The sequence below is a fragment of the Rhincodon typus genome, chromosome 3 (assembly GCF_021869965.1).
Source record: "Rhincodon typus isolate 14 chromosome 3, sRhiTyp1.1, whole genome shotgun sequence".
Taxonomy (NCBI): domain Eukaryota; kingdom Metazoa; phylum Chordata; class Chondrichthyes; order Orectolobiformes; family Rhincodontidae; genus Rhincodon; species Rhincodon typus.
The window spans coordinates 70,933,988-70,961,321 of NC_063334.1; the positions used below are offsets into that span (position 1 = coordinate 70,933,988).

General features: G+C 39.2%; 1 protein-coding gene across 1 annotated transcript in view; it reads right to left on the minus strand.

Annotated features, from left to right (window-relative positions):
* The window catches only part of LOC109935276 (aminopeptidase Q-like), a 116,978-nt gene that overhangs the window by 47,191 nt on the left and 42,453 nt on the right, over positions 1 to 27,334 (minus strand). Inside the window, exons 6-11 of the mRNA XM_048593618.1 lie at positions 23,715 to 23,780; positions 23,494 to 23,559; positions 20,431 to 20,591; positions 5,457 to 5,533; positions 4,233 to 4,369; positions 1,184 to 1,248 (exon numbers count right to left, since the gene is read on the minus strand). Coding sequence (XP_048449575.1) covers positions 1,184 to 1,248; positions 4,233 to 4,369; positions 5,457 to 5,533; positions 20,431 to 20,591; positions 23,494 to 23,559; positions 23,715 to 23,780 — 572 coding nt within the window. The remainder of the gene's footprint in view (positions 1 to 1,183; positions 1,249 to 4,232; positions 4,370 to 5,456; positions 5,534 to 20,430; positions 20,592 to 23,493; positions 23,560 to 23,714; positions 23,781 to 27,334) is intronic.

Here is a 27,334-nt window from a genome sequence, read left to right on the forward strand (position 1 = left end):
TGGGTTATCGGATTTCCTGCCCCTCTGATGCTGCTTGGCCTGCTATGTTCATCCAGCTCTACACCTTGTTATCTCTGATTCTCCAGCATCTGCAGTTCCCACTATCTCTGAAACAATTTTAACCCCACTGCGAAGCCCATTTCTGAAGAAGGGTCTAGGCCCGGGCCGTCGCGTGAAATGCGTGAGAGAGACAGTTTACTTCAAGGCACAGACTTTGGTGCTGAAACCTCAGAAATGGCTCTGCATGGTTACAACGCAAGGTCAACACGAGGTCAGGTCTTGTGACATACAAAGTTTAGGTAGATGAGGCGGTCCTGAATAAACAAGTGGATCACCTGAAAGCTGTTATCTCACAAATGGGGCAGGAGCAAAACATAGTCAGCTCCTCAGAACAGTGAGAAAGGCTGTCAGAAACCATGGGTTCTCGCCCTCTGTCTCGTATCAAAGAAACCTCACAGCCCAAGATGGATGCAACTGATATCACAGCCTCACTACCATTACTGCCTGAAGAAGAGAAGGAATTTTTTCCAAGACACTCCAGGCACAAGAGATGGGGTACGGTCCAGTATGCCACCCTTGTCCAAGTCAGAGTCGGAGGAACTGGACCTGGTGCAAAAATATCCAAGGAGAAGCTACAGGAAAAAGAATAGGCCTACACCCCAGGACTTAGGCAGGGAGGAATATAGTGATTGAAATGAGGTTGGTCAGGTGTATCTCATTGATTATGAGTTCCCTGATTGGCACAGGTTAACAACACCAATCAGGGAGTCCTGCCTGACAGATATAAACAGGATTTTCAGGGATTCTCCTCACTCTAGGTACTGGCTTTGAGCTAACTGGCCAGAGTCCATGTACCGTGCATATGTAAATAAAGGCTGACTTGGTGATGAGATACCTGCCTCTGTGGAGTTATTTCACTCGTATTTGTAGGTATGCCAATATCCCATGAAAAAATAACAAAAATCTAGTTTGGCTTAGTTTCAAATCAGTGGGATGTATTATACACATATTTTATGTAAGTGTGAAACAGAGGCCGTGTTACACTTGTGAAAAGGTGGCATACATTCGTTTCATTATGCTGTTATGTATATTTTCCTTTGCATTTGTATTTGCCTTTTATAGCTTTGATTCACAAGCTGTAAGGGTGTAGCTAATTTGGCTCCTCCGAATTTCTTTATGGTACCAGATGGCTTGCAAATACTTTTGAGCTGATTTAACTAAAATTTTCTGTTCTTTCTCACCAATGACCTAATTTATCCATAGTTTGACAAATTATTAAATTAAGAACTTATATTTTATTGCACAGAGATGACATGAGTTAGGGCATACGTATTCTCTGCTCCAGGTGGGAAAAACAATGCATGGTAAGTAAAGAATAAAAAAAAACTGATGATTCAACCCTTTAGTTACTATTGTCACTCTGTACATTCACACAAGATTTAATCCAAACCAGTCAAATTGGTTCTTGGCAAGTGATGATCTTGATCGTCCTGTGCAGAACATTATCAATTGTCCTCTAAAAGTTCATATGTATAACATCCACCGACAATTTCCCATCTTAATTACTTCCTCAATAAAAACAAATTATTTAGTCAGACATGACCTACACAGCACAACTATGTGCTATATCCCATGTGTCTATTAAACATAGTTTATGATGATTAATTCAAGGAAAGGATTATTTTGTTTTTCACTGTTTGGCTCATTGTGTGAGGAAAGAGTTATGCATTTTAGATTAGATACAGCATTGAATTAGCCAGGGCAATTGCTTCAAAAAACTTACAGTTCAAGTTTGAATATGAAAATACTGACAAAATGCTAGAGATATCAAATTTGCAGGCCACAGGAAACCATCCATGTGCCATGGCCAACTCTTCAAATGCAGACATTTATTCTAATCACTTTATTTATGTTTTATTCATTTCATTTTAATAGCCTTTTATAAGGTGGGAGGAGAGAGATTTAAAAAAGACATAAGAGGCAAAATTTTTTACACAGAGGGAGGTTCGCATGTGGAATGAACTTCCTGAGGAAGTGATGGATGCGGGCACATTACAATGTTTAAAAGGCATTTGGATAGATACATGAATAGGAAAGGTTTGGGGGATATGGTCCAGGAGCAGGCAGGTGGGGCTAGTTTAGTTCGGGATTATGTTCACCATGGCCTGGTTTGACCAAAGGGTCTGTTTTCGTGCTGTATGAATCTTCCTTTAAAATTTTCACCTGATTCCTTCTTAAATAATGTCGTACTTGCTATCACACCAGCATTTCTGACAGTGTTTTTCAAACACAAGATTTAGTAGGGCAGACATAAAGTAATTTACCAGAGACAGCCCAGTGCGCTGCATTGCTACATTTGCAGCGTGCTCAGTGCCCAGGAAGCTGTGGCCCCTGCGTGTGTCCGAAGACATGAAAACAACACTGTTGTGGTGTCACACAGCCCAAGTACATAATGCAGCAGTACCAGGGGGTCTAGCAGCAGTTTGAGTGGCACTAGGCCTGCAAAATGATAGAGAGTCGGAGAAATGCTTAGGGATAGTGTTATGATGAAATCCCAGTTGATGTTCCCCAACTCATTGCAGTTCCAGAAGGAATATCCTCAACCGTTAAGCTCTTAGGTGAAGAAGGATGAATTAGCTCACCACCAGCTCTCCTTCTTTCTTCATCCACCCACTTCCTCATTCGGTTGTGAAAAAGTTACTTTAAAAATGCCCCTTCCCTCAATGATACCTTTGTTCCAAAACCAAGTAAACTTACATTTTAAAAGGAGAAAATTTGACTAGGTCTTCTTGAATTAACAAAAAGAGTGAGTTTATTAATAATAATGTAATAATGTACTTAAATGATCTAGATCTTAGTGTGCAAGAGACAATTTCAAAAGTTGTGAATGACACAAAACTAGGAAGAAATGTGAATTGTGAGGATGATAATGTAGACTATTAAAAGGACATTGACACATTGGTGTAGTGGAGGTTAACAGACAATTGAAATTCAAGGCTGAGAAGTGTGAGGTGTTATACTTTGATACAAAGAATTTGGGGTGAGTACAAAATAGACAGTATATTCTAAAGGGTGTGCAGGAGCAGAGGGACCTGGTATATGTCTTTAAAGTAGCAGGACAGGGAGAGAGAGCTGTTAATAAAACATAGAGTATTCGAGACTTCATTAACAGGGCCATACAATATGAGAGCAGGGAGGTTACGCTGAACCTATATAACAAACTGGTTAGATCCCAGCTTGAGGGGAATCATAGAATCCCGACAGTGAAGAAAAGGCCATTGGGCCCACTGAGTCTGCACCGACCCTCTGAAGAGCATCCTACCAAAATCTAACCCTCTCCCCTAACCCTGTATTTATCGTGGCTAATCCAGCTACAGCCTGCACATCCCTAGATACAACAGGGCAATTTAGCATGGCCAATACACTTAACCTGCACATTCTTGGACTGTAGGAGAAAATGGAGCACCCAGAGAAAACCCACACAGACACAGGGAGAATGTGCAAACTCCACACAGTCACCTGAGAGTGGAATTGAACCCGGGTCCCTGGTGCAGTGAGGTAGCAGTGCTAACCACTGAGCCGGCTCCAAATTGTGTACAGTATTGTGTACAGTTCTGAGCACCACTATAGGAAGGATGTGAATGTATTGGAGAATGCAGAAGAGATCCCAAGAAGGAGGCACTTCAGTTGTTTGGAAAGATTGGAGAAGTCGGGCTGAGAAGAGAAGGAGAGGTGATAGAAATTGTTTTGAGATGTTTAAGAAGAGGACATAGGGAGAAAGTAGCTGATTAAAAAATGATAGATCCTTAATTCTTCTAATCATCACTATGTGTACTCCCTGTTCCTTTAGCAGTGGCCTATGCCTTTTTGTCCTATCCCACTGCCCCATTATGAATGTAGTCTATCTAGTCCCCTGATCCCAACAGTTGCCAGTTGTCAATAGACATTATGTCACTTCCATCCCTGCCTTCAAAACATTCCTCTTTTCACTTTTGGCCCCCTTTCGGCATTCGCATTCCTGCTGATCAACCACAGTTATATACAGTTCTGTGATTTATTTCCTGCATGTGAGAAGTGGTTTTGAAAATGCAAACATCTGTTATTAGTACTAGTGATTGTAAACTGGATATTCCACCACAATACAGTATAAACTGATTGGCATTATTGCCTTGTCTTTAATGTATCTCAGATGAATAACAATTATTAAGAAATATAGGAAAATTGTAACTCACTGTTGGGTCTTTGTTTAGTTGTCGAATTAGCTTCTGCCAATTTGAATCATCATAGACAATTCTACAGAGGCTGGATATATTGATGTTCAGCAGAATCCATTCTTCTTCTGTGGTGCGTTTTATCTCAGGGTATGTTTCTGTGTATAAGCACCATGAATGAAAATCAATAGGATAATAGCTTCTGCTTACTACAAAGAAGAATCAGTGGTGTACGCTTATAAATTTGCCAATTGCCCAGATCTTAGTATAGTCAACATTTTTGAGGTAGTGGATGGAATCTTTGGGGACAACAGGCATTAACTGTGTAAACAAGAGCCTCAATTGGCAACGGGTACATGGAAAGACAGCTGTTTATGGGCCTTTCCTAAATAGTCTTAAACAGGTTAATGTGGCAAAGTGCTGGGGTCACCAACTGCCACCTCCCACCTGATTAAATTCCCCTGTTATCAAAACAGCCATGGATCTGGGCACAAGTGGCCTCCTAATGTTTGTGAGGATCAATCCCATTGACTCCTCCTATCACTTTCAGCCTGTGCTCCTTGCCTGAATGAGTGGAATTTGATAGTTTTGCAAAGTCAAAAGACATGATTCACAAAATGCAGCAGCATGCACATTATGCAATGTCTGAATAAATAAAATCTTGGTCACAACATATATAGATTTCAATTTCAGTTTTGAATGTGCTTCATCAAGCACATGGTAAGTGCATGAGTAGGATCAAAAGCTGAAAAGCTTGGAAATTGTCTAGATTAACTGGACATTCTATCGCAAGACAATATAAAGTTACTGTTATTTCTTCCTTGTGTTTAGAGTATTCCAAAGTTATTCAGGCATGATTTAACATTAGGAAATTCAAAAGATTTCTTGAAATGAGTTCCATTAACTTAGCTTAGTTAATAGAAATGAACAAATGTTTCTCAAATCTTCACATGAAATGTTAACCATCTGATGCCATACTCCAGAAGATGCGTAAAACCCTTGTCCCATCGCATATTGGGAAAATCGGTTATAATGTGTGCTTGAATATTCAACAGTTTACATGAAAAACTATTATAACATCAGAAAATTATCTCGAGTTTGTTTCACTAAATGCAAATCTGTTGCCCTTTCCAAATTGGCAATATTTTGATTGCTAATTATTTGCAACAAGCACAATAGGAAGCAGAATATGTAACTTTATCTTAAGATGCAGTAATGAAACATGCTACAACATAAATTACTTACTATGTTCATCATCAAACCAGATAAGTGGCTGCATTGATCCATTCTTCATCCAGAAAATAGGAATATACCATGAGTAGCTAAAGAGGAAATAATGAAATGGTAGGAGAGATTAACTTCCTGCATGCTTCTTATTATTGGTATTCTATGAATATTTAAGGACTGTAAATGTGTCTTCAAAACATAATTTGTGATTAATCCACCTCTGCAGTCTTTTAAACAAGAAGGCAGTAATTTTTTTAAACATTAGTTTGATTTTACTGTCCATCCTCAACTGCCCTGGAGCAGGTAGTGGTGAGCGGCCTTTCTGAACTACTGCTGGAGGTTTAGGTACACCCCCAGTGGTGTTAGCAAAGGAATTCCAGGATGTTCCAGTGACAGTGAAGGAATAGTGAGATAGTTCCAAGTCAGGATGGTGTGTGGCTTGGAGAGAAATTTGCAGGTGGTGATATTCCCATGTACCTGCTGTCATTGTCCATCCATGGGATAGAGATTGCAGTTTTGGAAAATGCTATTGAAGAAGCCTTAGTGAGTTACTGCAGTGCATCTTGCAGATAGTACTCATTGCTGCCACAGTGCCTCAGTGGTGGGAGTGAGGGAGGGTTGATGTTGAAAGTGGTGGATGGAATGACAATCAAGTACATTGCTTTATCGTGGGTAGTTTCAGGCTGCTGAGTGTTGTTGAAACTGCAGCCATCCAGGCATGTGGATAGTATTCCGTCATGTTCCTGACTTAAGCATTATAGATAGTGTACAGTCATTGGAGAGACAGGCAGTGAGTTACTGGCTGCATAACTCCTAAACCCTGACTTATTCATTTAGCTACTGTAATTATATGGTTGGTTCTTATCAATGTTAACCTTCATAATGTTGATAAATGAAGATTCATTAATGACAATGCCGTTGAACATCAAGGGCCAATGGTTAGGTTCTCTCTAGTTGAAGGTGGTCATTACTTGGTATATGTGTGGCATGAATATTACTTGCTATCTGTCAGTCAAAACCTGGTCATTTTCCAGGTCTTGCTGAATATGGACGTGGACTACCTCAATATCTGAGGAGTCACAAATGCTGCTGAACATTGCACATCAGCAAATGTCACCACTTTTGACCTTATGATGAAGGGAAGACCATTGGTGAAGGAGTTAAAGATGCTTGGGCCTACAGCAACTCCAGCAGTGATGTTCTGGAGCTGAGATGATTGATCTCCAACAATAATAACCCGCTTCTTTTGCGGTAGATATTACTCCAGCTAGTAGAGAGCTTCCCCTGTATTTCCATTGATTTTTGTTTTGCTAGGCCCTCCTTGATGCCAATTCTTGGTCAAATGCTTGATGTCAGGGACTGTCACTCGCAGACGGTATAGGTTGTCACTTTCACCTTACCTCTGGAGTTCAGCTCTTTTGTCCATGTTTGAACTCAAGTTGTTGTGAGGTCAGGAACTGAATGGCCCTGGTGAACATCAGTGAGCAGGTTATTCTTTTGCAAATGATAGCACTGCTGTTATTCCCATCCATAGCTTGCTAATGAACCTGAATAGACTGATAGGGTTGTAATTAGCTGTGTTGGATTTGTCCTGTTTTTGTGTATAGAACATACCTATATAATTTTCCACACTATGGATAGAATCTAATTTTGTTGCTGTACCAAAATACCTAGGAGCTTGATTAAGGACACGGTTAGTTCAGGAGCACAAGTATTAAGTCCTATTGTCAGAATATTGTCATGGCCCACAGCCTTTGCAGTATCCAGTGTCTTCAGCTATTTCTTCATCACGTGGAATTAATTGAATGAATTGAAGATTAGCATTTGTGATGACAAGGACCTCAGGAAGAGGTTGAGATGTATCTTCCCCTTGGCACTTATGGCTGAAGAGGAATACACTAATGCATTGGATTTCCCCGTCTATGAGGATGAGGATATTCATGGAGCCTCACCTTCTTACTAATTGATTAATTGTTCATCGCCATTCAGAAATGAACGTGTGAAAACTGCAGATCTTGCATGCTTTTTCCATTGTTTGACATGCAGGGAGCCCTGAGTTGTAGTTCCATCTAGTTGGCACCTAATTTTTAGTAGTCTGGTGCTGCCGTGTCATCCTCTCTTGCACATTTCATCATTCATTATCCTCAAATGAAAGATGGGCTGTGGCACATATTTAAGGAGATATCCATAACTTTGAACAAAAGTATATTCCATTAAGGAAGAAAGACTCTTTGATAAGGACTCACTATCCGTAGATAACTAAAAAAGTTAAGAATAACATTGAATTGAAAGAAAAAAAATACTGTAAGGTTTCGTGGTATGCCAGAAAATTGAACAGATTTTAGAAACCATCAAAAAATGATTACAAATATACTGAGGGAGGTGTTAGAGAATGAGAGAAGGCTTGCTAGAAATATAAAAATAGATAGTAATGATTTCTACAAGTATTTAAAAATAAAAGGAGTAACTAACATGCACTTCTTTACGGGGTCAGACTGAGGAATTAAATTGGGAAACAAGGAAATATCAGAAGTGGTGAACAGGTTTTTGTCTTAGTGTTCACTTTAGAAAATAAGAAAGTAAAATCCTAAGAATATTTGAAGTCCAGAGGTAAAAGGGAGGGAGGAACTTGAAACAACAACAATTAATAAGTAAAAGGTACTGGGAAAACTAATAGAATTAATGGTGATCAATTCGTCGAACTGATAGCCCACATCCTAAGATATTAAAGAAGTTGCTTCAATGATAATAGATGTATTATTTTTCATCTCCCAAAATTCTCTAGATTCTGGAAAGGTAACAGCAGGTTTGAAAATGGCAAATGTAGCATCACTGTTCAAGAAAGAAGAGAGATTAAAACAGGAAATGAAAGGCAGTTAACCTATGATATATCATAGGCAAAAGTAGAATGCATTATTAAAGAGGTAATAGAAATATATGAGTCAACATGGTTTTGAGAAAGGGAAACTGAGTTTGACTAACTCATTAGAATTCTTCCGAGGAAGTAACAAGTAAGGTAACAAGCAAGGCAAGGCTAACCTCTATATGTGAGTACTTCAATTTCCAAAAGGCATTTGGTAAGATGCCACAACAAAATATACCACACAAAGTAAGAACTGATGAGGTATGAGGTAACATATCAACATTGATAGAGGATTGGTTTGCTTATAGGAAGCAAGGAGCAAGGATATATGAATCATTTTCAGTTTGATAAGTTAGTGTAGTGACACACAAAAATCAGTGTTGGATCCTCAACGATTTTAAATCAATAACTTGGACAAAGGAACTGAATAGATGGTACCTAAATTTGCTGATAACATGAAGACCGATAGAAAAATACATTGATAAAAAGACATGAGGACACAAAATCTGGTAAAATTAGTATAATGTGAAGAAACACAACCTTTTCCAATTTGGCAGGAAGAATAGAAAAGTACATTACTTAAACGGAGAGAGACAGCAGAACTTTGAGATACAGAGGGAGTTGAGTGCTTTGATACAGGAATCACAAAAATTAATTTTGCAAGTACAACTTGTAATTAAGAAAACAACAAATGTTGTCATTTAGTGCATAGGGATCGAAGAATGAGTAGGTAGGTGTGCCACAGCAGTACAAGGCTTTAGTGAACCGGCACCTGGAGTACAGTGTACAGATTGGAACTCCTTACTTAAGGAAGGATTTAATTGCTGTCAAAGAAGTTCAGAAAATGTCCATGTGATAGATTCCTGAAATGAAGGGTTTTGCTAATGTGAAAAGATTGAGCTGGTTGGATGTTTACCAATTGGAATAAGAAGAATGTGAAGTGATCTCATTGAAACATATTAGGTGCTCGAGGACTTGTCACAATTGATATAGGGTTTCAATAATTCTAAAATTATATCTATGTGTGTGAGTGGATCTTACTGATAAAAAATAATCTTAAAGAATGTCTGAGACTGATAACCGGAGCCACATCAGCAATTAACCTTGTCTGTGAAAAAAACGATAATAAATGTCACTTTGGTGACTAGATTCAAAAGGAAAAAAGAACAGAACTTCTTTTTGCAAATTATTAAAGAATAGTAGGAAATAACTATGTAAAATTGGCCTGAGGGTGCTCATATTTGATGGGCGAGCAGGAAAAGCAGACTTTGGACTGGAAGTGTGGATAAAAATGAAGCAAATTATTGAGCCAATGCTTTGGGGCAGAAAATAAAAAGAATTTTAACAGCAAAGGAGAATGGGAGTAGCAGTTAAGGAGAAGATACCTTACCTTGTGTAAATGGATGTTAATGCTGTCTGGACTTTCACGTATTCTTATTTAAAGAAGAAACAGACAATGCAGTCTACTCTATCCAGTTACCTTGCAGGTAATTTATGATTTTTTTAATATTGTAAATAACTGCCCAAACTCTGTAATATGTTAATTTCTGCTATATTCTAATAGAAGGTTTGTGGCATACTGTACCTCTTGATCTCATTCAGTCAGCCACTAGGAACTGTTGTGTAAGCATAGTCAGATTGTACTGTGACCAGTGGTGAATATGGAAATTCTCTATTTGCTGACATTATTGATGTGCATCTATTAATCTCCTATATGCTGCTGGCTCTCACCTTCCATAGCCCTGAGTCCTCAGTTGTCCTCACCCAATCCACCGTCTCTGCAAAAAAAATCCTTGGTATTGGATTTGCAACTTGTACCTTCCGTGTCCAAAAGGAGTGTTCCTTGCGCCAAAAGCACTATCACACCTTGGTGAATATAAAAATATTTTGGCCAATGTGTATCCCTTCCCAGTCAATGCAAAATAAATGCAATTATTTTTGTAACATTCTATTCTGGCTCAGTTGGTTTGGTTACTTAGAAGCTCAGTGATCTGTGAACTCATTCAGCTTAGGAAATGTGTGGAAACACAAAGCAGGAACGAATAAAAATTTAAGACTGGAAAAGAAATTTTACAGTTATTCTAAGATTTCCACTGTTTATGTAAAAGATAAAATGGTTTCTGGTTTTTATTAAATCAGTGCTTTTTGATATTAAGTGGAAATTAGATGTGATTCAGCAATTGGGTATAAAATTTGTAATTAAATGAGTTTTTAAAGAAAATGGTCTGGGAGTTGCAACTGGAGTGCTGCTTGATTGGACATGCAGCACAAATACATGTAGGTCCTCGTGCATGGATCACAAAAAGCTAGAATCCACGTTCAGCCGGTAATTGGAAGGTAAATGGAATGTTGGCCTTTATTTCAAAAGAAGTGCAGTATTAAAGTAGGCAAGTCTTGGTAAAACTATACAAGACACTTATTGGAACACACTAGAACATTGCGAACAGTTTTGGTGCCCTTATATAAGGAAAAAGATACTGGCATTGGAGGCAATCATTAAAAGTTTCACTCGGTTGATCCTGGTTGTTGAGTGATTTTCTTATGAGAAGAATTTGAGTAGTTTGGGTCTGTACTCATTGCAGTTTAAAAGAATGAGAGACAATGTTATTGCAACAAATTAGGCAAGAACTTAAATGATCATTCTGGTTCGCAATGGCTTCTGCCATGTCACCACATCCATAAACTGTCTAACCATCCAGAGTAGATTCTGCTCTGGGAATTTTGCTGATTACTATGTGCTGTCTGCAGCAAGACATTTCTAAAGGAGTTGAAATGACAAATGATTTGCACAACAAAACATCTTCTTTCTATCTAAATTGGCAGGGATACTGAGTGACAGCAATGGGAAATATGTGAAAAAGTTGTGAAAAAAGTTTGCGTGATTTTGCTCCACAACTGTCCAATAATTAATTTGTTCATTTGTAGCTTTGTATCTTTGCATATACAGTAACAATTCTATATATAGACTCAAGGATCTATGATCAAAAAAACTGGCAGAAAAATAAGACAAAAAAAAAATAAGGATATTCAGGCAGGAAGTGTGGGTGAACATACTATTTTCAATAAGACAAACGGAGATATATTAGTGGAAATATTGGAAGGCAGAGAAAATTGGTTTATTGTGAGTGAGATTAAGATTTATTGAAATTGCAAGTAACTCATCTCTTGACTCCCCAAAGCCTGTCTGCCATCTACAAAGTACAGAGTCTATAGGTGTGAGGCTGGAAAATCAAAGCAGGTCAGACAGCATCCAAGGAGCAGGTAAGTCAATGTCTTGGGCCAAAACCCTTTGTCAGGACAGGACCTATGGACTCTGGCTTCTAGCATCTGCAGTCCTTATTTTCTACAAAGCACTGGTCAGGAGTCTGATGGGATACTCCCCACTTGCCTAGATGAGTGCAGCTCCAAAAATATTCAAGAAGCATGACACCACCAAAGAGATAACAGATTAATTGGCACCATATCCACAGGCATCCACTTTCTCCACCACTAATGCTCAGTAGCAGCTTTGTGTACTATCTACAAGAAACACTGTAGAAATTCACCAGCGATCCTTAGACAGCTCCTTCCAAGCCCATGACCACTTCCACCTAGATGGACAAGGGCCACAGACACACCATAATCTCCAAGTTGCTGCCCAAGCCCCTCACCATCCTAACTTGTAAACATATTGTGGTTTCTTCGGTGTCAATGGGCCAAAATCCTACAACTTCTTCTCGAACTGCATTGTGGGTCTACCTACAGAACATGGACTGCAGTAGTTCAAGAAGGCAGCTCAACAGCACCTCCTCTAGGGTGACTTGGAATGGGCCATAAATGATGGCCCAGCCAGTCACACCTACATCCCCTGAATAATAACAAAAAAATTTATTTAGTAGTTGATTATTTTTAGGATTATTTTTGATGAGAAGAGGGATCCTTGTGTAACTTTATTCTTTGATTTTGGTTTTCTTCCTCAGTATATTTTTATACAGTAACCTTTGTGTCAAGCACTACTCCACCAAGTGGAACTCTCTACAAACTGGAATTTCTGATATTTCGTGAACTGGAATCATCACTTTATCAAACAGGACCCTTTCAGAAATGATCTGGAACCCTATGATTTCCCAGTTACCTTCCTACAACAATGGAAGTTTCCAGCAGAGGTAGCGGTGGTTCCACTTACTCATAGCCACATTTCTCCCATCATGCCATTATGACATCTAATAAACCAGGGAAGAGCTGAATTGAGAAGCACAAGTATTGTGTTGACACTAAAGCAGAAAATTGACATCTACAGATGCATTGAAAAGGTTGATGTTTGGAATGTTTTGAGGGAAGAACATCATGTTTGCTGATCCATAATATACGATGCCAGGGCTCAATAAGAATGTTTACTGATGTTTTCCACTAATTCTGAATCATATAAAGCTGTTAAAGAATGCTATAATCCAGGTTCAGGCAGTTTGGGCAGCTAGGCATTGTTTACACAGTGTATGAAGAGTTCTTATTCAAGCAGAAGCTGCCCCTATCTCCAACCTGATGCTCATTGAAAATTCAAAATAAACCATCAGTAAATTAAGTTGACTGAACCATGTGAATTTTCCGATGAATAACTTTCATGTTTTAAACTTTGTCATGGCATTAGAAGATTAGTCATATCTAGTGACTAAAAATTGGCTGACCATGAATCTACAGCAAAGTACTTTGAATTTTTAAATAATTACTTTCTGAACATAATCCAGCCCATGTTCAAATGTATAACGTCCTGATGAAACTGGCTTATGTTGGTGATATTCACTGAATTCTACCCTGGCAGGTACAAGTGAATCTGGTTTTATTGATTGTGAACAGAATAAAGATACAATTACAGCGCTTACACGTGCAAATGCTATGAGTTTGCATAAAGTAAACCTTTTGGTGGTCGGAAAATTTAAGTTTCCTCAGTCATTTAAAGAGGTTACACGTTTACCGGTAATTTACGATGCACAGAGTAAAGCACGGATAATCAAGGGCATTTTTCAACAATAGTTTCACCATGTTTTACTCTCACAGTGGAAGAATGTTTTAGAAAAATAGGCAAGTCTAAAGACAGTGAAGTGATTCCAATATTAAACAATTGTTGAGCACCCCTTCATGAATCTGAATTAATGATGGTAACATTTTTTAAAAATCAATTTCTGCCTGTCGTCGTAATCTCATCAATTCAAACTATGGATCAGGGTGTCACCCAGAATATGAAAAAAAAATTCCCATATTTTGACTGTGTCATTTTCAGGTTTTTTAAGGATGGTTTCCTTCCCTGGGCCATGGCAACTTTCCTCATGAAATCTTTCATTACTCACTTCATGTAATAGGCATTAAGGTTTCATAGAGACTTTCCAGTTAAATTGTGTGGTTGGACTGGTGGAAGTCCTCACTGCTGGTGGGGTCTTTCAGAGTTCGCGCTATAGGCACCATATTTAAACCCCACCGCTGCACTGTTCAAATATTGCAAGCCAGGTACTGTCAGTCAATATCTGTTGCTTTTCCACAATTCCGCAGGACTTGGCCAAGTAAGGGAAGGTGGGACCCAGTTTGTGGACAGGGACATGATAGGCTTGCGACCCAGGGTGGTGGAGACTATGGTGGTCCTCTTTCCTCAGGACTGCCAAAGGAGACCACAGTGCCCAGTGTGGAATGCAATAGCCATCCTGAAATGTCAATAGTGAGAAAAAACTCCCAGCAATATTATAAGAAGATCAGGCAGCATCAGAGGAGCAGGAAAGCTGACATTTTGGGTCGGGACCCTTCTTCAGAAATCTGAAGTTTTCTGAAGAAGGGTCCCGACCCGAAACATCAGCTTTCCCGCTCATCTGATGCTGCCTGGCCTGTTGTGTTCCTCCAGCTCCACACTGTGTTATCTCTGACTCCAGCATTGACAGTTCTCACTATCTCTTATAAGAAGGTCAACAACCTTCTATGCTCCATCCCTGCTCTCCATCTGCCAGATTTTTGCCCATACACTCAACCTACCTACATCTATCTTCAACCTCCCTGTGCCTTCTTCATAACATACTTTCTTCCCCAATTTGATGTAGTGTGTGAATTTTGCTACCATGTCTTTGCTCCTCTCATCATTGATAAAAATTGTAAATAGTTAATACCACAGTACAGCCCTGTACACAACCACTTGTCATATCCTGCCATCCATGTAAGACCAGTCATTCACAGTCATTATCCCTTATGAGTCACAGCAGAATGCCCACCAGCCCTGACACATGAGTGTCTCAGTTTTGCTGTCACAGCATAGATTACCCTGTGATTATCCCAGTTGACATTTACTGCCTAAATCCTTAGGACTGACCATGTCCCAACCCCCAGACTGACTCATGAGAGCAACCTGACTGAGCATGATGCAGCTCCCTGATGGATTTGTCTACAGCTCCCGATTCACTTATTCGAGCTGGATGGAATTAACTTGCAGGACTTACTGTGGTAAAATCCCTTGGGAAGACACAGATCTTCAGATGCTAATCGCACCAAGCAACCGATGATATGACCAAAGACTTTGACTGAAGTAGGACAATCCCTAGAATTAATGTGGTTGCCACCCCAAATCCTACAGTCCCCCTTCAATTAACTAAGGACTATTCCCCTTTGACTTTCAGACAGGATCATTTGGTTTAAGCACATGCAGTGTACTTGCCACATAACTCTCTGTCATATGCATTGACATAGCATGGTGCTGTACAGAAATATGTCTGACCCTTGACTGTTCAGTGTTGACAAGTATGACAAGCTGTCCAAAATGGCAATGGACTAAAAGCAAGGCAAGGCAATGCAGAAATACTGTAAGCATCTAAGCCAACACAAAGTGAGAAAGTGCTAACAAAGCAAGTTAAAAGTCCTTCAATGCATCTTATGCAGATGCACAAGATGTGTGTCCCTGCACAGGAGGGGCATGACAGCAACCATGTAATGTCAGGTGTTGGTGCCTTTCAAACTGAAGTAGTGCAGTGCTGACTTGTTTTCTGAGTTAATCCGAGATCAATCGCAGTGATGTGGTGAGGCTAGTGCTTTGCTGATATCAACGTTTGTAGATGAAGAGTGGAAAGGTGCCAATGGAGAGTGCCATTTGATGTTGATGAATGAAGATGAACATGGAGAACTTGAGAAGCAACCCGACCCGAAACATCAACTTTCCTGCTCCTCTGATGCTGCCTGGCCTGTTGTGTTCCTCCAGCTCCACACTGTGTTATCTCTGATTCAGCATCTGCAGCTCTTACTATCTCTGCACAAGCTTTATTCGCCTGGTTATCACTCTGATTTCCAAGTTGGGAATCAACAGTGTCTAGTTTCTCATCAGTATCTGAGAAAATCGCAACCCACATATCTGTGAGGCGAGATTAGCTAATAATGTGATGTTAATACATGAAAATGGGGTCTTCATCAGTTACAAGCGAGATTTTCATTGAACTGTTAAAGGCTTAAGGAGAAAATCAGGCCTTTGTCTCAATGTTGAGAATCTCAATTTTTCATTCTCATTACATCCTCCTGAATTTCTTCAAGAACTGGGAAAACGTTGCCCATCAACGTCACAGAAGACATTTCATGAAGAAGTTAATCAAACATGAAGACACCCCACCAAAACTTTGATCTGGTTAAGGCATAAAAGGTACAATTTTTAATGTGACCTACACTTGTAAATCAATGAATAGTGCAACATTGATGAGGATTTGAAGAAAATTATTACTTGGAGTTATACTTGTAGAAAGCTGTTCTGATGAAGAAGATTTTGAAGGACTTATGGTAAGACCTAGAACAAATATATTACCCAACATCATGGATATGGTGAATGATACTCCTTCTTCACACCCAATCAGCGAATTGTGCATACATGTGATGCAAGTGTGGGTCGAAGCTGACTTGAAGCTGAAGTGGCACGTGCTGTTAGTGATGAAGAAATGATGGAGAGTGTTGTGAATCCCCTAAAGCTGAAGGAGACGGGAAAAGGGGGACTGAAGACGATTTCAGTAAGGAGAAGAAAATAATTTGGTCTGATGCTGCTTCAGCTTTTCCGACACTGATTAAATTTGCTGAAAGGCAAACTGACTTCACAGTTTTATTTAATAATGTAGCCAGGGCTTGCACCAGGGCCTAACCTCCTATATCTTCCACATTTCTACAGACAGTTGTAAGAGATATTGAGGATTTGTTCCTCTCAAGTATATCTACTCAGCAAGCTGGCTGAGTGGTTAGCACTGCTACCTCACAGTATTAGAGGCTTGGGTTTCATTCCATCTTCGGGTGACTGTCTGTGTGGAGTTTGCATATTCTCCAAAGCTGATGGCTTTGCTCCAGTTTCCTCCCACAGTCCAAAAATGTACAGATTAGGTGGATTGGCCATGCTAAATTGTCCAGGGATGTGCAGGCTAGGTGGGTTGCCATAGGAAATGCAGGGTTACAGGATTGGGGTAAGTTTGGGTGGGATGCTCTTCAGAAGAGTAGTGTGGACTCAATGAACTGAATGGCCTGCTTCCACACTGTAGGCATTCTATGATCTACATTTGATTACTTTGCCCTGTAATTTATGTTTAAAAGTACTTTTGGAGGCTAGAAATAAAAAAAATTCTGTTCTTTACTAGCCGATTATCTGCATATTATTTCATATTTTATTCTTTGACAGGCCATAATACATGAATTATAATATATTTCATAGGTAAATCAAACTCTCTGTGAATTGGAAGTTTTGATTAATAAGCACCAATCATTTCCTGCGCATGATGGATAATAAAAATTTTACTATACCTAATTCTAATACTGCACTTACTGTTTGTTTTCATGCTCCAGCTGAGGTCTAATAAATGTCTTGCATATGTTCAACATCACCTCTTTGCTCTTATACTCTATGCCCCATTAATAAAGTCAAGAACACTCCACTTTCAAAGATCTGTGTACATGTAAACCCAGATCCCTCTGATCCTGCAACCCCTTTAGAATTGTACCCCTTATTTGATATTGTCATTCAGTGTTCTTCTGACCAAACTGCATCACCTTACACTTCTTTGCATTTAACCTCATCTGCCAACTCTCCACCCACTGCACCAAATTATCAATGTTCTTTTGTAGTTCCACACTACCTTCCTCATTGTTTACAGTTCTTGAAAACTTCATATTATCTACAAACTTGCAAATTGTCCCCTGTGCACCAAGATCCAGATCATTAATATGTGTCAAAAAGAAGCAAGGGTTCCAATACCGATCTCTGGGGATCTCCAGTGCAAACCTTCACAAAGCCCAAAAAATATCCTTTGACTGTTACTCTTTGCTTTCTTTTATTCATCCAATTTTGTATCAACCTTGCCACTGTCCCTTTTGTACAATGAGTTGCAACTTTCTTCACAAGTCTGCTGTGAGGCATTGCAGCGAACACCTTCTGAATACCATGTCGTAAGTATTATCTTCATCAAACCTTTTCATTACCTCTTCAAAAGACTCCAAGTTAGTTGAACAATAGTTCCTCTTTACAAATCCATGCTGACTCTTCCTAATCAACCCACCTTTCTCCATGTGGCAGCTGATTTTATCCTGTTCCCAACAGTTTCCCCACAACCAAAATTAATCCAACTGGTTTGTAATTGCTGAGATTAGCCTTACAAACAGTTCTGAACAAGGTGGCAATGTTGGCAATTCTCTTGTCTTTAGGCACCTTCCCAGAGTCCAGGGAAGACTGAACTATTTTGGTCAATGCCTCCATAATTTTTTACCCTCACTTCCTCCAAAATCCTTGGATGCATCTTTTCCACTCCATGGGCATTGTTAACTTTAAGCACCAACAGTCTATCCAAAATTTCTTCCTTATTAATTTTCATTCCTCCTAGTGACAGAGTTTCTTCCTCTGTCATCAAGGGCTGGGCAGCATGCTCCTCTGTAAAGGCAGATGCAAAGGTGTCATTTAACATGTCAGTTATGACCCCAATTTCTGCCTGTAAATCCTCATTTTGGTCTCTGATTGGCCCTATTCCTCCTTTAATCACTGTTTTACTGTTTATATGCCAATAGAAAACTTTAGAATTTCTCTTTATGTCAACTGCTAGTCATTGCTCATTGTTCCTCTTTTCTTATTTGCTTTTTCACCTCCCTACTACTCCCCCACCATCAAACCGCAGTATGCCTGTTGATTCTCAATTGTATTTTCTGCCTTACACCTGTCATAAGTACAATAATGTTAGTTTCCACCTCCTTTATCATCCAGGGAACTCTAGATTTGTTTGTCCTGCCTTTTGAATCAGAGAATATACTTCAACTGTACCAAACCATATGTTCCTTGAAGTTGGCTAATTATTCTGTTACTGATCTTACTGCCAACATCTTCATCCAATCAATCCTGCTCAGCCTTGTTCTAGCCTGATTTAAGTCAGCTCTCTGTCAATTCACTTTTCTTGCTCTGGATTGTTGCATGTCTTTCTCCAACACCAACCTGAACCTTAAAATAGAATGATCACTGTCTCCAGAATGATTCTCTACTGACACTCAATCCACTTGGCCCCGTTTCCAAAGACCAGGTCCAACAATGCAGCCTTCCTTGTATACTGCTGTAGGAACTGCTCCCGAACACAATCCAGGAACAGTTGCCCCTTGCTGGGCCTTACACTGCAAGTACCCTAGTCCATATTTGGCTAATTGAAGCTCCCATTTTAACTCCTCTATAATGTTGACATTTCTCTATCATTTCCCTGCAGATTTGTTCCTCTGCATCATTTCCACTAGATGGTGGTCAGTAAATTACACTTAGCAATGTAATTGCACCAATGTAAATGAGCTGTAGTCAAATTGACACTGTACTCGAACACTCTGAGATATGCTCTTTCTCCAGCACTGCAATGCTCTCCTTAACTATAACTACAACTCCTCCTCCTTTCCTGCCCTTTTTATCTTTCCTGAAAAATTATAGCCAGGAACATTTTAACACTCAGTCTTCCCTCCCTTGAGCCAGGTCTCCTTCACCACTGAAACATCATAGTTCCACATTGCAATCTGCATCTGTAACTCCCCAACCTTATGTACTGATATGTAATGCATTCATATACATGCATGTTAACTGCTTTGGACTTCCTTTCTCCCATATTTTGACTTCACTTATTATCTTACAATTTTCTACGCTAGTGCAAGCTGATTCCTTAAACATTTTGTTAGCCCTGGTATTCACCTCTAATAGTCTCTCTTGGTTCCCACACTCCCGCCAAGTTACTTTAAAGCCCTCCCAGCAGCACCAGCGAAACATCCCACAAGGACCTGTTTAGACACCACCCATTCAGCTTGTACAGGTGCCATCTTCCCCAGAGCCAATTCCAGGAATCTAAAGCCATCCTTCCTGCACCACCTTTCAAGCCACACATTTATTTGCCTTATCTTGCTCTTCCTGTACTCAGACCTGGTACTGGGAGTAGTCTGGAGAATGCTACATTTTTGGTCTTGCTCATTGACTTTCTACCTGGCTCCCTAAATTCTGATTTCAGAGCCACATCTTCATCCCTGTCTAAAATCATCAGTACCAACGAGTACTACCTTGTTCTCAATCCTTTAGAAGGTCCAGACCAATGTAACCAAAATTTGTTTCTGGAATGAAGTTTGAGCTCCGATAACACAGTAACTAAATGTGCAGGAGCACCCAGCCAAGGTTCATACATATGATTTTTCCCCATATGTTTCCAGTCTCACGTACACTGCTGTGAAAAGAAAATAAAATGAAATGGAGGATTTGTCCAAAGTCACTTCACCCACTCAATGGTCTCAGAGTGGCATAGACAGAGACTTGATATTAGATTTTTTAATTGGATTTTTTTGATCTTAGATGACATTGTGTATAGGAGCTTTAAAAGTGAACAGGAATTAAATTAATTTTGAAAGAAATTTTTTAACTTAACAGCAATAAGAAAACCATATCCAATTATATTTTAAGATAATGATCAGGCTGTAATCTAGTAAAATGTTGCAAAAATATTGAAATATGTATCATTTGAAAGATATAATATACATCACAAATTTAGAGATGCAAATAACTTTGCTTTCAGGTTGATAATTGAAGTCACCTACCTATTACTGGTGAGAAAGAAGAATGACTGACAACACATTAGAAAAAAAAAGTTATTGAAATGCAATACATACTTTGAATTTCTGTTTTCCTCTGATTTTCCAAAGTAGTCCTGTTTTACAGTGCCACTTGTTGTATTAACTGTTATAATAGGTAATCCTTCCTGCATTGTCCATGTGTCCATGATGGATTTTATTGATGCTGGCAGTTTAATAACATCCTGACTATCTATAGCCTATTGAAGCAAAAGTCACCAATTAGCAATCCATTAATTACCCATCTACTGCAGATAGTGACTTAAATTTTCCAGTGTTTGATTGTGGACTGACTCTCAATAAGCTCATATAGCGAACTGTTAATTCTTTCAGATCAATACCACCAAACATCACTCAGTGTAAAAGGTAGCTGCTACTTATAAGGAATATTCAACATAGGATAAAATAAACTTTACCTAACTTTTAAATTATTTATCGATTAGACAATGAATAATCGATCCTTAAAGACTAAATCTTCACTGCTTCCGTTTAAACAAAATATATAATTTCCACTATAACAAAGAAACCTACTATTATGAAAACCACAAGCATGAACAGGAATGCTTTTAAATCTAACTTAAAGGGGCTGGGTCAGGCACTGTAATAAAATTGAAGGAAATGGAATGCAAAACAACAAATGAAACCAGTCTGAGGCAGTGGATAAAAGGATTTGTCACCTTGAGGATTTTGAATCTCAAACATATCCACACGTTCCAAAAGGTTTTGATTAAAGGAATAGTATTTTTGTATGACAGCAGCTTTGAATATTAATCTTATAAGTAAATTGAAAAATGTGTCTTTCTATTGATGATGGACTTCAGAATGTCAGGTTTGATATGCTTATCCTGTACTTGCTATGTGATTTCCCAGTCGAGATAATAACATGTCGATAAAAGCTTTATTGTTTATTATTTAAGTAATTCATAATAATAGGCAAATCAATGCATTGTATTAGAAAATTTATTAGACAAAGCCCAAATATTAAAAATAGTTTTGGTATGATAAAATAATAAGTTAGTTGTATTTCTGACAAAATGCAACATATGATGCAATAATAATCTAAACATTTCATCATATCCTGACTATTTTGAAAAGATGAACAAGGTGCATTTCAATCTATTTCAGTGAGGATGAGGCTCTTTTAAAGTGATATATCTCTTTTCCTTTCATAGGTGCTGAACAAAATGTGTAGTAACGTGTCAAATTAAAACTTGTCAAGTTGGATTTAATGTTCGCAGTGTTCCATATGTGTGCTTTTTTTTGAAGTGGTACCTTTACTTTAGAGCAATTTTAGAGTAAGCATTGCTCTTGAGCTAAGTTTTATTGTCTTTATGCTACTGAAGGTGATCTTATCATAATTTCAAATGGAATACTATTTTGTGGTGGAACACTATGAGCAGAGGTCAACTATTTAGGTATGAGACATTGCCAACTATGTTATTTCCATGTATTTTTAGTAGTGTACAGTATATGAGGTGATAACATGGTATCTCATTCTCATAAATAGATCATTCTCATAAGCCGCCAGGGAAAATAATCAATTCCCTGAGTTTGCATTCCCAATCGAATATGGGAATGTGTGATTAGGTTACTTTCTACTACAATCAACATTTGTCTGATTCTTTCAATATAATTAGTCAGGTGGTTTGTTTCCTTATGTTCCCTGGGCCATGCATGAACTTTCCTCATTGTGGTTTAGCAGATGGAAGCATAGAACTAGGATAAATGTCAACTCATCTTTCCTTTTACAAAGCAGTCATACCTATTGGAATAGTTTGCAATTGGGTGAAAACTTGAAGATGGGATGAGTATTTTCTCACAATGAGGGGAAAAACAGGTTGTAGCTGCTTTATTTCTAACAATTGGTTACATAATTGTGTTAGTGGGTATGCAGGTGCAGCATATAATAAAAAAGGCAAATGGAATCCTGGCTTTTATTGCAAAAGGACTGGACTATAAAAGTAAAGAAGTGTTGTTCCAATTACATAAGGGGTTGGTGAGACTTAATTGGAATATTGTGTCTGGTTCTGGTCTCCTCACCTGAAGAAGAATGTGCTGGCACTGGAGGCAGTTCAGTGGATGTTCACCAGACTGATTCCAGGGATGGAAGGGCTATTGTACGAGGAGCATTTGAATGGCTTAGGCTTGTGTTACTGGAGTTAGAAGAATGAGGAGGGCTGTCTGATTGAGGTATATAAGATGCTAAAGGGGGTTGATAAGGTGAGCATTGAATAGATATTCCACGTTGAGGGACATTCTAGAACAAGCCATCATAGATATAAAGTGAGAGGAGGTAGGTTCAAAACAGAGCTGAGGAGAAACTACTTCTCTCAGAGGGTTGTGAATCTTTGGAACTCACTGCTCCAGAGTGCAGTGGATGCAGAATCAATCAACAGATACAAGAAAGAAATAGATATGTTTCATTGCTTCATCGATTCATACAGTTCAGAACAAGCCCTTTGCTCATCGAGTATGCATTGACATAACTACCACTAAAAGTGTTCTAATCCTGATTTCCTGCATTTGTACCATATCCTTGAAGTTATGATATTTGAAGTGCTCATCCAAATATTTTTTAAAGGTTATAAGGTTTCCAGTTTCCTTCCTGTGCAGTGTTTTCCAGCTGATGAAAAGTGTGATAAACGGCTATGGGGAACAGGCAGGAAAGTAGAGTTGAGACCAGGATAATATCAGCCATGATCATGTTAAATGGTGCGGGGGCCCAAAGGGCTGAATTACCAACTCCTGCTCCAAGTTCCTATGTTCCTAGCATGTGTCTAGTCTAAGTGCTTTCTCAGTAAAAAGTTATAGTGCACAAAAAATTGTCACCATCATGGAGGATTCAAAAGTGTGAGCAACAATCAAAATATATGATAGGCATGGAAAATGGTTCAAATACTCCATTCATACACATAGTATTCCACAGTGCTACACGAACTACAGCTTCCAATAAAACAATTTAAATTCAAGCCATATACACAATTATCATTCCCCTCAACGTGACCTAACTATGCGGCAGGAAAGAAACCAAAAACAAATTAAACATCCACAGGATTAGTAGGCAAAACGGTACGATAGTACACAAAGCCCATATAAACCCACCATCTGCAAATGATTCCACATGTCATCTGCCTCAGCATTTGAATAAGAAAAGGCCTTGAGGTATGACTGTAAAACAAAGGAGACTGTGTGTGAAGAAATAAAGACAAGTATTCAGTGTGGAAATAAACAAAAATCTTGAAATAGTTTCAACTCAAAACGTGATTTTTATTTCACACTTTAAATATCCTGACTCAAATCAGGAAAAACCTTTTTAAACTCACTCTGAGGCCTTTTGCAAACAGCTCCTCTGTCATAAAGTTGGAGATCATATGGATGATGGATGCACCCTGTGGTTGGAAAAAGGAAAATAATTTACGTGTTAACATAATAATGGTGTGATAAGTTACACATATGACTATTAGCAATCATAATAAGACTTATATAACTTTTAATAAGATCAGGTATGAGACTGGGACCCCAGGGCACAGCTGTAGAATAAAAGGAAGACCTTTTAGAACGGAGATAAGGAGAAACTTCTTCAACCAGAGAATGGTGAGTCTATGGAATTCACTGCCACAGAAGGCTGTGGAGGCCAGGTCATTGAGTACATTTAAGGCTGAGATAGATAGGTTCTTGATTATCAAGGGGATCAAGGTTACGGGGAGAACGTGGAAGAACAGAGTTGAGAAACCTATCAGCTATGATTAAATGGCAGAGCAGACTCGATGGGCTGAATGGCCTAATTTTTGTTCCTGTGTCTTACGGTCTTATGATTTGGCCATTGTGGAGTGGGAGCAGATATTTTTACGTAAATCAGTGTTTTGGCAGTGAGATGCATTCAAGAAGGAAATAGGGAAAGTGCAGGACCAACATGTTCCAATAAAGATAAAGGGTGGGACCAGCAAAACCAGCAAACCTTGGAAATCAATGGATATACAGGATTGGATAAAGAGAACAATCAAGGCTTATGGCGGATACCAAGGGCTCAAAACAGTAGAAGCCTTAGAGGAGTACAGAATATGCAAGAGAAATCTTAATGGAAATTAGGAAAGCAAAAAGGGGCATGAAAAAATAATGGCAGGTAAAATAAAGGAAAATCCTAAGTTATTATACAAGTACATTAATGGTAAAAGCATAACTAGGGAAAGATAGGGCCCATTAAGGACCACAGAGGTAATTTGTTTGTGGGGCCATAGGATGTAGGTAGGGTTTGAAATGAATACTTTGTGTCAGTGTTTACTAGCAAGAGGAATGCTGTGGGTACAGAAATCAGGAAGGAAGGACTACAATATACTTCTTCCTGATTTCTGTACCCACATATATACTTAGGAAATTAGAATCGACCAAGAGGTGGTGCTGAGAGGCTTGGCTGGTTTAAAAGTAGATAAATCCCCAGCCTGATGAAGAGTATCCCAAGCTGTTGAGTGAGGCAAGGGAGGAAACAGCAAAGGTGCTGGCAATAGGAGAGGTGCCAGGGCACTGGAGTACAGCCAATGTGGCACCATTAATCAAGAAGGGAGCAAGGGACAAACCAGAAGGTTACAGGCCAATCAGTCTAACCTCAGTGCTGAGAAACTTTTGGAAGTAATTCTGAGGGACAGACACACTACCACAGGCTTGCCACTTCTGCTCCCTTGTTCATCATCTGATCTTGTTCACTTTGATTTGTGAATCTTGATGTAAAAACCCAACTCTCCGCCTTACTGATGTCACTGGTGTCAGGCTCTTACTGGTGTAAGGAGGCAATGCAGAAAGACAATAACAAACTCAACAGAGAAGATTCCTCTCTGAGAACATGCACTGTTACACAACTAATTTGGAGCTGGCGCATGTTTTGCATGAGTCCTGTGACAGTGCAGACCCAGAGTGATTGTCCTTCCGAGAGATGTTCTCTTCATCCTTGTGCATCAACTCTTGCAGGATCAACTTTCAGTGGCATTAAAATACCAGTACTCTGGATATCACTGGAGCTTGGTGTGTTTGACTATCAAAGATAGTCACAGCCACCTAGTGACAAAATTAAACAACACAAAACTGCATAGCAGATAAAATTTAGTCATGTTGACTTAATGCCACTGAGAGATGTTCATGTATGATGATAATTTAAAACATTCTTAACCCCCCTCTCTACAAATGCTAACTGATCTGATGGACCATCTTTTACAATATCATGTTGCCAATTGCCCATCACAAACTCTTTAGCTTCATTCTTGTATTTCAGAAATTGAAACCCAATGAATCCCAGCTGTGATGCATGTCTTATTTCTTTATTATTATTTGAACTGAAGTAATGTCGTATCTCTAGTCCAATATTTCCGTCTATCACCAGAACCTGTCAGCAGTTGATACATTTATTGATCTCCGCTGCACACTCTCAAGCTGCCAATGGTAATGAGATACATGCAAAAATGTAAAAGGCTTTTTGCTTTTGGAAGACTTCCAACATCATGGGATGAAGAGGAATAAGTCTGCCTACTGAAGTGGAAGTTCTTGACAAACATTAATCCTGCCCATTCTGCTCTATGCAGCTGAAACATGGACAGTGTACCAGCATTATAGAGTCATAGAGATATACAGCATGGAAACAGACCCTACAGCCCAACTCATCCATGCTGACCAGATATCCTAAATAAATCTAGTCCCATTTGCCAGCATTTGGCCCACATCCCTCTAAACTCTTCCTATTCATAAACCCATCCAGATGACTTTTAAATGTTATAATTGTACCAATCTCCACCACTTCCTCTGGCAGCTCATTCCATACATGCACCACCCTCTGCATGAAAACATTGCCCCTTAGGTCCCTTTTAAATTTTTACCCTCTCACCTTAAACCTACTCCCTCTAGTTTTGGAATCCTCACCCTGGGGAAAAAACCTTGTCTATTTACCCTATCCATGCCCCTCATGATGTTATAAACCTCTATAAAGTTCACCTCTCAGCCCCTGACGCTCTAAGGAAAATATCCCCAGCTTATTCAGCCTCTCCCTGTAGCTCAAACCCTCTAACTCTGACAACATGCTCATAAATCTTTTTTGAACCCTTTCAAGTTTGACAACATCCTTCCTATAGCAGGGAGACCAGAATTGCACACAGTATTTCAAAAGTGGCCTAACCAATGTCCTATAAAGCCGCAACACGACATCCCAACTCCTATGCTCACTGCCAATGAGCACAACCCACTGTCATTTGAGTCGCCTTCAGAAGCTTCTGTAAATCAGATGGCCAGACAAAACACCGCACTCAAGTATTCACACCATACAGAGACAGTCACAACTGAACTAAGTTGGTTATATAACCAAAAAGCCATATACTCGCTTACCAAATTAAATCTTCTATGAAGAGCCTGGGTTTGTGCACAATATCATACAGTCAAAGGAAGTGCTCAAAGAAATTCTAAAGGTTTCGCTTAAAAGATTTGATACCAACTTTGAGTGCTGGGTGAAGCTTGCACAGGAATGCTGCACCCTCCACAACCAAATGAAATTTGATGCAGCATCTTTCAAAAGGAAGTGCATATCAGGGACAGAGAGAAAACGCAAGAAGAAGATATCCTGAGCCAGCAGCTCACACAAAGCTTCTTTAGGTTGAAGTATCCTGTCCTATTTTCAGCTTTCAAATGCAGATTGGCCTCAGCAGTTACCTGTATATTCCCCAGAACTTGATCAAACACCCCAGATATGATAGATGTGGTTATCTTCACTTCAAAGACAAACAAGATATTATCTGAACAGTATATCCTGATGATAAGTATATGCAGAGATAGTAGGAACTGCCGATGCTGGAGAATCTGAGATAACAAGGTGTAGAGCTGGATGATCACAGCAGGCCAAGCAGCATCAGAGGAGCAGGAAGGCTGACGTTTCGGGCCTAGACCCTTCTTCAGAAAAATGAAGAAGGGT